Source organism: Anopheles nili, chromosome 2 (genome assembly GCF_943737925.1).
Source record: "Anopheles nili chromosome 2, idAnoNiliSN_F5_01, whole genome shotgun sequence".
NCBI lineage: Eukaryota > Metazoa > Arthropoda > Insecta > Diptera > Culicidae > Anopheles > Anopheles nili.
Window position 1 is genome coordinate 1,995,270 of NC_071291.1, and position 13,988 is coordinate 2,009,257.

The 13,988-nt window shown below is 47.4% G+C and overlaps 3 protein-coding genes across 3 annotated transcripts; 2 read left to right on the forward strand and 1 right to left on the reverse strand.

Annotated features, from left to right (window-relative positions):
• The first annotated feature begins 370 nt into the window (after nt 1-370).
• LOC128720688 (probable serine/threonine-protein kinase tsuA) lies at nt 371-5,956 on the forward strand. Its single transcript, XM_053814377.1, has 4 exons — nt 371-760; nt 3,822-4,043; nt 4,115-5,267; nt 5,319-5,956. Exons 1-4 carry the CDS (start codon nt 371-373, stop codon nt 5,954-5,956), a joined length of 2,403 nt encoding a protein of 800 aa, XP_053670352.1.
• A 3,016-nt stretch (nt 5,957-8,972) lies between these two features.
• On the reverse strand, nt 8,973-10,091 carry LOC128731176 (charged multivesicular body protein 2a). The gene is made up of 2 exons (XM_053824277.1): nt 9,439-10,091; nt 8,973-9,357 (listed from the first exon to the last, which is right to left on the reverse strand). The coding sequence occupies exons 1-2, from the start codon at nt 9,988-9,990 to the stop codon at nt 9,211-9,213; spliced, it is 699 nt and encodes a 232-aa protein (XP_053680252.1). The 5' UTR covers nt 9,991-10,091; the 3' UTR covers nt 8,973-9,210.
• Nucleotides 10,092-10,724: 633 nt separating this feature from the next.
• On the forward strand, nt 10,725-13,782 carry LOC128720379 (integrator complex subunit 4). The gene is made up of 4 exons (XM_053814047.1): nt 10,725-10,772; nt 10,840-11,597; nt 11,662-13,267; nt 13,366-13,782. Exons 1-4 carry the CDS (start codon nt 10,725-10,727, stop codon nt 13,774-13,776), a joined length of 2,823 nt encoding a protein of 940 aa, XP_053670022.1. The 3' UTR covers nt 13,777-13,782.
• The last annotated feature ends 206 nt before the right edge of the window (nt 13,783-13,988 follow it).

Consider the following 13,988-nt stretch of genomic DNA (forward strand, 5'->3'; position numbering starts at 1 on the left):
TATTTTGTTTGCTCATTTCCACTGATCGTCCTGTTCCACGTGTTTCATTTCAGATGTCAATAACCTGAACCCTTGGAGAAGCTGCTCTCCCGGACCCACCGAATGCACCTGCACTCGCATCGTGTCGGGACAGCCGATTGATACGCACGACTAAATTGCCAGCAAGACTCCAGGAAGGACGAGCGGCAGAGAAAAATCACTCCCATCCCGAACCGAGCAACCGAGCGGTATCGGAAACGCATTAACTAAAGCCCGAATGTGAGAACGCATTAGCGAGCCGTGCCCGTGTCCGTCGACTCCCGAACCTGCCAATTAAAACGCGAGCTCTGCTTCCTGCCATTTTGCCGCTTCCCGAGCAGCCTCGCAGCGCATGCATATGTTGGATCTGATCTCTGACATCGCGATGGCGTCGTCATCGAGCCAAATGGAAATCAGCGAACCTTTCCGCACGGAGGACCTGTCCAAGACGGACTTTTTCGACTTCGTCACCGGTTCCGCGCCGGACATGGCCATCAGCAGTAGCAGTAGTGGTGGCGGTGGTCCTGGTGGCGGAGGTCCTGGTGGTGGAGGTCCTGGTGGCGCGAATAATGGCACCTCCTGCCAACGGCTCCTGTCGGGTGGGCTACCCAGCATGAACACTGGTGTGAGAGATCGACCACCCGGTTCCGGAAGGCATGCAAACGATGGGACACCAATGGATGGATCTCCTGCCAGCAGGATACCGGACGCCAACGATCAGCCATTGCAAGGGTTCGATCAGGTACGTAGATTTACGAACGATCGTTCTCCATTCGCCTGAAGCGTTAGGTACACGATCGTTCAATCGTGGCTTCGTTTCCCACTGCTCGTTTGAATAATATTCTAGCATCGGGTTGTAAATATAAAATTCCCCCATCAGAAACGTTACTGCGGCTGCAATCATCATCCCTCAAAGTTCGCCGCAAGCGAGTGGTCCGCGCGTAGGGCTACCGGCCCCGACTGGCCCTTAATGATCGATCGTTAATAAAGAAATTATTATTATTTAGATGGCGGTGGGCTGCAACTCGCGCACGGGAGCGCAACATTTGCGTTTCGCCAGACCCGGAGTCCCTGGTTTCCTGCTTCGTCCCACACGCAACTGGACCAAACCAACCGTAGCCAACGCCGGTTGCAACGAAAGCGAAACTTAATAGCACCGCTTCGCGAATTGCACCCGGTGAAAGGAGGATGAGTAGCGCCTGGCGGGTTGGGACGCGATTTTTTCCCCACCGAGTACGCTAATACAATAATTGGCGCTGGAAATGGAAATGGAAAACGGACCGAACGTCCATTACGATCGTCCGCGATGTAATTTTATTTTTCAAGCGAACGAAGAAGCCTCGGCGAATAAAGATGTTAAGATGCAGGGATCTCTTGGACCCTTGTTGATGGATTGCAGTCACGTTAGGGTCGATGGCTCGCATTCTGAAGCGGCCGCATAGTTCACACCTGCGAGCATAAAACTCACCCCTACGCGGCATTCTAGGGAGGCCTATCAAAATAGCCCCGAACTCACCGGACCAGATCGTGGCCGATCGTTAACAGCTTAATTAATTTAATTAACTCTTCATTCTTCCAATCCCGGATTGAACGCGGCATTCGTCATCGTCAATCTCGCTGGTTCGCCTGAAACCGGGTGCGTTTTTGTGCTTAATTTTTCACCACCTGAGCCGCACGAAACGCCTGGTCTGGTTCGTGTGCAGCGATGCCACACGGTGGCGATCTAGGGCCGTTGATAAGATCGTGGGGCGTGTGATCGATTTTTCGAAACGAAACGACGAGCCAGCAGTTGCCGTGTAACGAAGCGGGCGTTATTATGCGGCTCCTTCTTTCGTTAATAGGGCTCCGCTACGAGTTTTACGACTGAACGCATCGATTCGCCGGAAAATGACAAACGATGGAAAACCATCCGACCAGATTGCATCTGCGTTATGTCATCTTCATTAAAATAAGTGTTCACGAGCGGCGCAAAACCACCGTTCATTTGATTGGCCGCGGGCTAATGAATAAATTATATTACATCTTTAGGGTGTTCGTGCCTCGCATGAGTTGCGAACTGCATGGCTGGAGTGCCGTCATATCGTAAATCGCAAGTCACTCGTTTGTATGGAAAAAAGCTCCCCACACCCACACACACACACACTCTTGGGCACAATTAACTCCACAAACTGCCCAACGCCACCGCCTCATTTTCCGTTGAAAATTTAAATCAGTAATGAAACGTTTTCCACTCTAATGCCGTCTTAAAATCCGCCATCGCTTAATGACCCGTCCGTGCAGGACTCGCGATGTCGCCGTGAGGACGTCTCAAAGCCCACACGAAGACATCTCAACAAATCGAGTCGCTTTCTACCGCCGATTGTCGCCAATCGTTACAAATCCGACCGATCGAACGAGATACGGCAAGTGATCGCAGCTCCCGATAAGCACCGTGCCATTTTCCGCTAGTTTCCACGCGCGTTGGCATGCGACAGTAGGCTTCCTCTGCGATACGCATCTACCGCGTACAGCTGGAGGACTCACTTGACGAGCCCACGCACTGTCGAACGTCCTTTGACGACAACAACGCCGGCAGCCTCGGTTGCTCGCTTGCTTGTCTCAGATGCCTTCTAATGATGCTTTACGAGGCAACCATCGAACGGTCCACGGCTCGTCGTCGGCTCCTACAGGTCTCCAACTTCTGCTCGACCGCGGGCGTGAGTGATGATGATTTAGTGCCATTAGGCCACGAGGCCAGCTGAAACGCGAGCTGCAAGTGCACGACTCTGACCAAATGGCTCACTCCACTCGTTGGCCTGCTCCTAATCAGCCTTCTCGTCCCCTTCTTTCACCTGTTTTCTTTCTTTCTCTCTCTCTTACCCTTTAAAACCCGTTCCAAATAGATCCGTTCGCATTCGTCAATCAATTAACGCGCAGTATGCGTTGCACGCTTGCAGCAGCTCAAGCACGAATAATCGTCCCCGTGAGCGTCTTCTGTCCTTCATCCTCTCACTCTTTCCTGTGTCGATCGAAAGCGGGATATAACCTAGTCGATCGGATGAAACTGAAAGCTGGAAAAGGCCCTCCGGAGTGGGGCGTTTTTTTTCCTGTCCAGTTCAGGATGGCAGGATTTATTGGCAAATCAGTGGCGCGCAGCCAAACCGGTGCAGATCATTAGCGGTGGAAAACTGCTTCCAGCTCCGGTCCGTGATTGGCCCCAACGGTTACGGCCACCCTCGGTGTGTGGTTTCGTGTAGATCGGTCGGAAAATGAGTGGACATGCGCGTCGGGTTTTTTACGAGCCGCTCAGAAAAGCGCGCTGCGAAAGTGCCGTTCAAATGGACGTTTTTAAAAATACGTTGTAGATTGCAATTGAGCTGAAGCTTTTCGACGACATTCAAAAAGGGCTGTGAGCAGGTTTTCTGGGGAATAGTACCATAGGGATGTGAGGCTACGAATGAACAATCACGATCAGCGATTCATCAGCATATTTATAGCCACAAATCGTGAGCGATGGAGAGCTGCTAGGTTATCTTTCGATCGTATACATCCGAAGGGAGCAATAAAAACACCACAAATGCATCCAAGCCAATGCACCAAGTGCATTTAAGTGCGATCAGTGGGCCATAAAACAATAACCCATCGAAACATGCCATCGGTGGAGGATATTAATTGCATTGATTTTCCTCTTCCTATTCGCCGCTCGCTTGAAACAATAAATAATCTAACTATTGCGATTTCCAAGCTCATCATAAGACCTCATCAACAAGCGATCTAAGACACCTTCTATGTCACCTGTGTATTTGTTATCCTTTCGATTGCAGTTTTGGGGCTCCGACAAGGATGCCAACCGGTTGGATCCGACCATGTTCGAGGACCTCAACCGCTACTGCTGGGTACAGCAGAACAACAACAACACCACTACCAGCAATAACAACAATAACAACAACAACACCACCAACAATGGCAACAACAACAGCCCCAACAATGGTAGCAACAGCAACAATGGAGGGCTCAGCAACCAAGTTGCCGATACAGACGGACAAGTACGTGAGCTTCTATCGATTGTAGCTGTGCGTATACGGCTTCTAATGGCTTCCCTCGCTTTCCTTTTCAGATCTACACACTAACAGTATTAAACGGAGCGCCCGAACCGTGGGTGTTGCGGAAGGATCCGAATGGTTCGGAACCGACAGCTCCTGCGTCCAATCTCGATCTCGACACGATCCTCGGCGGTTTTCCGGGTTACGTCAAGACGGAGTGCTTCTCCTACGATGACAGTGGCTTCGGAACGGACCATCACGCCAAGGACGACCAGCATCATCAACACCAGCAACAACAGCAACATTTGTTGGTGCAACAACAGCAACAACAGACGCACTTAGCGCAACCGCAATCGCAACTCCAGCAGGTGCAAACGCAGCAACAACAGCAGATGCCGGTGACGTCCAGCAACATCGTGTTGTCGAGCAATCTGCTCGATCCCAACAGCGTGTTGGCGTACCAGAACAACAACAACAACGACTGGCAGATGTCGGACCACAACGTGATACAACAGGACACGGCGGAATCGCTGTTGCGGAGTGCTCTACAGGGCAAAGGCTACACTAAAGGTGTGGCAGGTCTGCAACTGCCGAATGGAGCCGTCACCGTGTTGCCAACACCTGGTCACATGAAGGATGATGAGCTGCGACGTGTGCTCTACTCTACTGGAGATCCTGCCGATTCTTTGGGTGCCTATGCTGACTCTACTCTGGCGGGTTCGATCTACGACGAGCAGATGTTGCATTCGCCAGTCTCCAGCAACCCGTCAGTGGCCTCTCAACAACAGCACCAGCAGCAGTTGGTCGTGTCCACAGGTCAGGTGCAAGACCTCGGAGGAGGTGGACCTGGGGCGGCCTCAGGTAGTGTGGTGGTAGACGACATGTTCCTGACACTCGACGCTGCCTTCCCCGAGGACTACGAGAAGCTGAAACGGATAGCGACCGAGGTGCAGCAGTTCTGCACCGACAACAACAACTATGCCGAGATCATCGTCGAAACACCAACGATCGGCAATGGTTGTGGCAACAGCTCCTCCACAGGATCCTTACTCTCCGGCCAGCCTCACCATCATCACGGCACTTTGGCGGTGTTGTCCCCAACCACAGCCCCCGGTCTCAGTCGACAGCCTGCCTCAACAACGACCTCCTCAGATGTGGTGACGACCACCTCAACTGCCAAGGTCAAAGCTCCACGGGCGAAGAAGAGCTACAAGCGATCTCTCGGTGGTGGTGGTGGTGGTGGTACAACACCCTCACCTGCCAGCTCTAACCCCTCAGCCATGGGTGGAAACCTCGCTTCCACCACCAACACCGCCTCCTCTGTCGCGTCCAACAACAACAACAACAACAACACGAGCATGAGCAACCTCAACACGATCGCAGGTGGAACGTTGTTGAGCCCTGGAGCAGGTACAGGAACGAGTGGGGCTTCGACGACAGGACCTTCCACCACTACTGCCACCTCTGCCGCCACCACTAGCCCTACACAGTGTGGCAATGGACAGCGAAAGGAGCGCTCACTGCACTACTGCTCGATCTGCTCGAAAGGCTTCAAGGACAAGTACTCCGTGAACGTGCACATACGCACACACACAGGCGAGAAGCCGTTCGCGTGTTCCCTGTGTGGTAAGAGCTTCCGGCAGAAGGCACACCTGGCCAAACACTACCAGACACACTTGGCGCAGAAAAACCCCGGTCCAGGTGGAGCTGTCACTAAGCAGAGTAAACAAAGCCGACTGTCAACGGTACCACTGGTGACAGAAGCGACTCCTGTCAACAACCCAGCAGGACCTCCAGTGTCCTTGCCCGCTGTCACCAATCTGCCAGGATCACATCCTCCACTCGCCACACCAACGCAATCACCTCCGATGTTGCTAACCAACACCAACACTGCCACGATCGTCGTTAGCAGGTGAACAACAGACCCTCTGCAACGCTCTACTCAACACAAATTCCACACTACGACGTTCCTATTTTAATGTATTTACGAAAGCGAGAGAGAGAGAGAGAGAGAGAGAGAGAGAGAGAGAAAACGGGGACTCGAAAAGGGAAAGAGCTGATCCCTGACCCGGCCGTGTTGTGATTCATCGATACATCGTGCTCCATCACCGATCGGACCTCGCAGATAGGGAGAGAGATACCGAGAGAGAGAGAGAGAGAGGCGTTGAAAAGTCGTGCGAGAAGCAGCACAAAGAAGCAATCTAGGGATGGAGATCGATCCGCTCGACAATGAGCCGATAGCAAATACTCTTCCATTATTCGACATTCTTGCCATTTTTACATTTTCGTTAGTGTCTAGAGTAAGTGCGCGGGCTCGAGCCCATGGAACGGTCACTGCCGCATCAGAGTACTACTGCTCGATCGTGCTGTGAGGTGCACGATCGTTAGCATGGTTCATTTAGCATGTAAGCGTACTCCTGCACCACTGCCCGAGTGGGATGAGCTCGTTCTGTTGCGATTCTTCCGATGGTGCGAAGGATAACGAGAGATCGTTCGAGAGATCGCCCACAAGGAAGAGAAAAACATTAGAGTCGTTTAGTTAAGTTAGCGAATGTTTTAGGACAATTATTGCTTATATGTACGTCTAGAAAACGAATTCCCAGACGAGAAACGAGCGATCGGCTCGATGACATGTTGTTTTGTTTATTTTAGAACAATTTTTCTCAAGTGTTTTACATCAACCGCTCGCGTTTATAGCCGACCTCCTTTTTCCTTGTTTTCCTGGTTTTTTGTTCTTCCCCATCGATTTCGTTGTTGAAAAGTGTCAAAAGTATTGTGTTAAAATTGATTGTTGATATTATTTGTTTACAAAGAGAGCAAAACACACAAGTGCAAGTGCAAAGCAAAGCTGGTCGAATGCGATTGTTACCGAAATGCGATGCAATAGACGAAACGTCGAAATTAGGAACCACAATCAGATAGGGTTATGTTTGTAGGTATGTTTTTTGTTTGTTTCTTGCATTACTTTGGTTGTTTCCTCTCAAGAGATTATCCTAGCGCGTGCCGCAGCAGGACGATGACCGAAATTTGCCATTAGCGTGTAACGAATCAAATTCATAGTAAATTATTTAGAACTTCGTTCGTTGGGTTTGTGATGTTGAAGAGATTATTTTACAGAACCGTTAACGTTTGGTTATAATTATATTTGTTTTCTTTTTTTGTGCTGTCGCATGATCGAGTCCGAGGGTTGTTACTGTTTTGAACAAAAAAAACAGCAAAATCGAAGCAAACGAGCTAAACGTTCCACAAAGTAGTGTACATATCAATCCTGTGAGCCGATTTGTGGCCAAACTTGTTTCGTTTTTTTAGATTCTGAATATTTAAATTCGCTGAAAACCTCCGCGCGTGGGTGGCGTCCCCAATCCTGGTTAGACAATTCGTTGATTTAAGCCCATAAGTTGTACGTGTTAAGCATATAGTTTTTTTTGCATCCACATTTCATAATTTAAACGTACCGCACACGAGCATACGTACCCATTATTTTTACTTTCAATCTTCCGTAAGGTAAATATGTTAATGTTTGTGTATAATTTGTTCAACTATAATAGACATATTTTATTGGCGCGTTCAAACTATTGTAATGCTTTTATTTACCCTGGTTAAACGGACGGAATTCTTCGGTCGTTTCCATTTCCTTTCGTTAACATGTGTTGAGAAAGAAGGATACAAATAAAATGTTCTACATCGTAAATTCTAATTTTTGCACAATTGCAACTGCAATAGAAGTTATTGTCGTTTCCTGTTGCTGCAATATTTTACCCCAGCAGGCAAAAGCTCGAGGATCTCATTTTATGTAGATGTGATTTTTTTGGGTTGGAATTAATAAACTATTCGCAAAGCATTAAAATAAAACGAGAGAAACTTTGCTGTTCAAGCTCTATACATTTCTAATTTTTTTTTGAACATGTGTGGCGTATACCCCGAGCTCGCAATACATATTGACGCCTTCTTACTAGAAATTCTCAACAAACAATGTTCTCATTGTTCTTATTATCGCAAAGTATCTTCTTTATGTTTCTATACAGTATAATTTATGATCTCTACCTGAGAAGTCAGAAAACTTTTCCTCAATGCAAATTTCATGACTAATCTTAATTAAGAATACGGGACGTTGTTATTTCATGAAACAAAGTTATATTTATTACTATCCTTTTGATCGTTTGACAAATCATTTTATAATTCAAGCTACAAAGTTAATTAAAATATTGCGAAATTTTTAAACAATGTACAAACGGTATTGCGAATTCGTAGATCTCGTAACTCGTAAGAAACATGCTCCTTAAAAGCAAATTTGAATGTGCTTACAAAGCGTACGAGATCAAATAATGAAGCACTAACTTCAAGTTCAACTTTATAAATCTCAAATCTAGGAAAATTTTACGCAAGAGTAACAGGAGAGCATAACAGTCAAGAGGCAGCATTTTCCATGCCTGAACTGGGGCAGCCGCAGTACAGAACTGTTATACTGCAGCAGTGTTGTAGCATAGAATGACGTCGCCAATAGACCAAAGTTTTGAATAATTTCCAATAGATGGCGCTGTCACATTAAGCGTTCGATGTTGTACAAATTTAACAGCACCATCTATAAGTAAACAGTGGAAGCATACTTTCTCTTTAGCACTATTAGCGCCATCTATTAGCTGGTAGTAAACCTAATTCGAGCACTTTTAAGAGTTTGAAATTTCCGAGTTCTCCGTTTCCTTTGCGTAAAATTGTTGAAAGTTTCGCACGTGAAGCGTACGGATAACTCTGGTTCAATATGAATTTATCATTGTTGCTTTGCCTTGGCATCACACGAGTAGATTGAGCTAGTCACAGTACTGCAGCACTAAAATAGCATGAATTTAAAATAGCACAGTGTGTCTAGTGGAGTAGCATCTAGTCAAACGATAATAAATCAGGTCAAGATCGATGCTCAGCATTCGACGATGCAGATTCAAATCACGTCGAGCTATTTATTCTCATATTTACATTCATTCATAGGTTACGAAAAGAAGCGTTAAGCAGAGTACAAACTAAAATGTAATTAAAACACAGACGCATTCAAACAAAACATCCAACTTAATAGCTAAAAAAAGTTCCTGCTTGTCGTCCGTCGTTGCCGTATGCGATGCCAGAGTGAATGGTCGCAAACCGAATTGCATACACAACTATTACGCTTGTTACGCTACTACTCTCTTCTGAGATTATCCAGTCGGGCCTGCAGATCGGCATCGGCATCCGAAACGGGAGATCCTGCTCCACCGGAACCACCGGCAGCTCCAACTGCAGCTGCTTGAGGAGTTTTCGTACCGGTCACCGCCAACGAACCCGACGCCTGGAATTGAGGAAAAGAAAGCACTCGTAACTATTCCAGCTTCTGCATTGCCACAGAATCGCAGCTAGATGGACAACATACTTGCGGCAAACCGGATAGCTGATCATTCAGCTGAAGACCCAGCTCGTCAAGCACTTGCGACACGATTGCGTCGGTCTCTTCCTCGTCGCCTTCGTCCTCCATCGCATCATCCATCGCGTCGTTTATCATTTCCTCCTTCATGTCCATTATCTCTGATTGCTTTTCGAACTCATGCAAGATCTTCTGAATCTGTGGCAGGTTGAGCTGGCGGTTCATGTTGGTCATTGCCTTCGTAACACCCTTCATTGCTTCTCCCATCGCATTCTGGGATTTGAGGGTCTGTATTTTCAGCGACACCGCTTGTATGTTAGCCTTCATAAGCATAAACTTCCGTACGTAGCGACGCGTCCGGACCAGATCTTTCGCCATGATCTTGACCGCGTCCATCTGGTTTTCCTTGGCCAGCTTTTTTATGTCAGCGATGATTTTCTTTTCCTGCTGTTCCATTTTCATCTTTTCCCGATCCAGATCTCGCATCGCTTTGTTTAACGCCCGCTGGTTCTTGCGCATCATTTCGTCCGGGGACATTCGCTTACCGAATAGCCACTCCATATTGGCCGTTCTTTGATTAATTCAGTTGCTAAAGGAGCACTAATAAACGCACTTTCTACGAGCAGTTTAGTAAGGTTTCTCTTGGTTTGTGATTTGTTTCCCTAATTTTAATCCGCTGCAATTTTATGTTATGACTCATACGATACGATCCGATTTGTGTACTTAATTTGGCAGCTGTCAAGCACATGCTGCCCAATAAGCATCCGTATCGTTCCGCAAATCAGTTGAGTTCATTCTTGCAATAATTTCGAATATCTTAACTGCTAGTCGAGGTTTTCTCAAAAAGGCGCATGTTACAGATAAGTGTTTGACTCATAATTTTTGCAGAGCATTGTTTTTCAACAAATAACTTCTATTTGATTCAGAAAAACATCCATAGCTAGGTGATGAGACTCATTCGTTCGTCGCCTGAATCACAGGGCTGCTCCAAAGGCTAGAATACCGATTGTTTTCTGTCATTTCCAGTTTGTTAAGGTTTATGTACAGGCGCGATTGTTTTGGTTGGTGTTTTAGTTAATTATTTGTTGTTTATCGATGCAAATTAAAGTTAATTTACATTACTCCACCAACAGAAAATTATTCCGCCGGAGAAACCGAAAGACGAAGCTGGAAAAGAATATCAATCATCACGCTATTGTACAGCAGGTTGTCGTGTATAGTTGCAAAAATCTTCTTGCGGCTTATGGTATGCTGGATTATTTGTGCGACACAATTACTTTAAATTATCTCCAATCATGGCTTTAGCTGTTAAACGATCAATCTCTGAAATATCTTCATTGTCGGTAAGCCTAATAATTCATCGTAAAAGTTCACAAGCGTTTATTGAATTTGAGGTTTCTTCATCAACAGGAGCAGGTACCGATTGTCCCACATATCCCCAGTCATCGGCTGTACAAACGGATTCGGCGTAATGCATGCAAATCGAGCGGAACGCTTGCGTCCATTCTGGGATACGTTAATATGCTAGAAGATGCGTCTAGTAACGAGGCACTTCAAGTTCTCCTCAAAATTACAGACTCGATACATTTCGACGAAAGTGAATTTCCTGAGGCAATCCGTAAGCTCGTCGAACATTTTCAACGCGAACCCGAGTCCGCGGTTCGGGTGAAAATACTATCACTGTTTGCGGATCTAGCCACTGAAACCAGCATCGACGCACAGCAGCTGATTGATGAGGTGATCAAGCTGCTCAAGGCGGAGACCTCGGCCAAAGTCATATCGCAAGGCTTGATCGTGCTGGAAAAGATCGGCAAATCCTTCAACCCGTCCGTGTCGTACATTAACCAAATGGTTTTCTTTGCCAAGGTAAAACTATTCTCACCCAGCCATAACGTCCAAAGACACGCCATACTCCTGTTGGGTGTGTTTGTGCTTGTGTCCGACGCCGAAAAGGAGAGCCTCGAACTGATTGGGAAGTATACGGATTCTTCTGATGCACGCGTGCGAGCTCAAGCATTCCGTTCCATGCTGACTTTGGGTGAACGAGGTGTGCAACTTCCTCCGTCCCTGTATTCGCGAGCCTGCGCGTCCCTTACAGACGATTACGAGTGTGTACGGAGAGAGGCTTTGAATATGGTGTTCGAATTGGGCGTGCGCCATCCAGAGGAGTAAGTCGATCGAGCATCTTGAAGACGCAAACTCAGGTTAATGTCATTGTTTGTTTGGTTGCAGGTTGATAAAGGTGCAAGACTCGGAACAGGAGGTTCGCATGATAGATGATGCGTTCGGGAAGGTGTGTTCGGCCATTTGCGACCTTTCGATGAACATCCGTACATTGGCTGCGGAACTTCTCGGTGGCATGACGATGGTGAGCGATGAGTTTCTTCATCAAACGCTGGACAAAAAGCTGATGAGCAATATGCGCAAGAAAAGAAGCCTTCACGAACGTAGCGCTGCCCATTTCGCGAGTGGCGAGTGGTCCAGTGGGAAGAAATGGGCCGATGACGCACCGAAAGAGATCATCAGTGCGGATTCGGTTTCTCTCATGGCATCGGGAGCGTGTGGTGCGCTAGTTCAAGGATTGGAAGATGAGTTTCTAGAGGTACGAACCGCCTCAGTAAATTCCATGTGCAAGCTTGCCCTCAAAAACCCGCTGTTTGCGGTGACTTCCCTTGATTTTTTGGTCGACATGTTTAACGATGAAATCGAGGAGGTACGTCTGCGAGCCATATACAGTCTGACCTCAATATCCAGGCATATTATTCTACGAGAAGATCAACTTGAAACGATGCTCAGTTCGTTGGAGGACTACTCCGTAGAAGTTCGTGAAGGTCTCCACCTGATGTTGGGAGCATGTAAAGTCTCCACGAAAGCCTGCCTTACGCTCGTTGTGCAGAAGGTATTAGACGTGCTTTTGAAGTACCCGGAAGATCGCCTATCGACGTTCGGATGCATGCAGCGTGTTGGTCAGAAGCACCCAGAGATCTGCATGTCCATCACCCCTCAGCTGCTACAGGATCATCCGTTTTTCGACAGTGCCGAGCGCGATGTGGAGGATCCGGCGTACGTTTGCGTGCTAATCATGCTGTTCAACGCGGCCCAGTATCTTCCGGCCATGCTAAGTTTGTTCCCCGAAACGACTATTAAACATTATGCGTACCTTCGGGATACGATGCCTAACTTTGTGCCCCGCTTAGCTGTTGGAGGTGATACGAAGGAGCTGAACCTCATTGGATCTACCGGTTCTAGGCAGTTCCTTGAGACACTGCTCAGTAACATTCAGCGGGCCTACTCTGCTCCTCAAGCGCGGCAGGCGCTGTTGAAAGCGGCCCAGGACGACCTAGATCGTTTGGCGGAGATCGATCCAACGTTTTCAGGAACGGCCAACTTCACGTCCGTATTTTTCGGAGCACAGTTGCAGATGGAGCAACTTCAACTGGCTGCAACGGGGCACTCGATTAAGGCTCCTATCAAGGAGTGCCTAATGCTATTGATCAAGAAGTGCCTCATGCTGCAGCATTTTTTTTCGAACCTCACCATCGATGATCAGCTGCTGGTGAAGCAGATGTGCCTCCGGGCCAGTGCTCTTAATCTGGTATTGATAGTGAAAGACCGGTCACAGAGCGCCCTCGGGCCATGCCAACTGTTACTTCACATTGCCAGCGATGCGAGTAGTTTTCTGCAAGAGAACACGTTGCTCGTTGCCGACACGTTCACTAGCGCTATTCTGAACAAGCTAGCATCTGTGGGCGATCCGAAACCGGGGCGGGTATATCGAGAAATTCTACCGATTGTACAAACGGCCGCCCCGATTGTCATACCACAGATCAACACGAACGTAAGTAGTCCGAATAAGAGAAAGAGCAAAACTTCGACTGAAGCAATTTGTATCGGAAGATGAGGAGATAACGCATCGTTTTGTGTTTTCATCTGCAGATAAAAATGTGCAAGGCTCGCATCATCGAACCCACCGAATCGTCCTACAGTGCCGATAACGTCATCAAGGTAACGGCCGGGCTCATTGCAGCGGTTCCTTTCGTGGCGGAACTGGAGAATCTTCAACAGACCCAACGACAGGATTTGCGCCTGAAAATCAAGTACCCTGATCAGAACGTTCACATTATCGTACCGCGTAAACGGGACCTCAAAAAGGTTATGACGGAGCAAGGTGAAAGTGAGTCACAGTGGCGACTTAGAACGAAAGTTCTGCTTTCTCATGGCGTCTGGACGGAGGCATCTACTGTGGAGATCACTATATGTCTCTCAGTCAAGCCAAACAATGAATTAGAGCTATGCAAACCGGTAAAGGTACATTTTGCTCCAAAACCGGTTAAAAGAGGCTTATAAATTGTAATGTGCTCGATTAAACACATAATCGTAGATAATTAGAGTTACTCCACAACAAAAATAAGTAAATAAATATATAATAATAAATTCCAAGCTCTGGTAATGGATTAGAAATCCGAAACCACTTCGACTTTCGCCTCGTCCTTGTCAAACAAAACGGCTTCTTAATTATTAGTATGTCTAAAACGACAGAAAAAAGGGGTGACATCTCC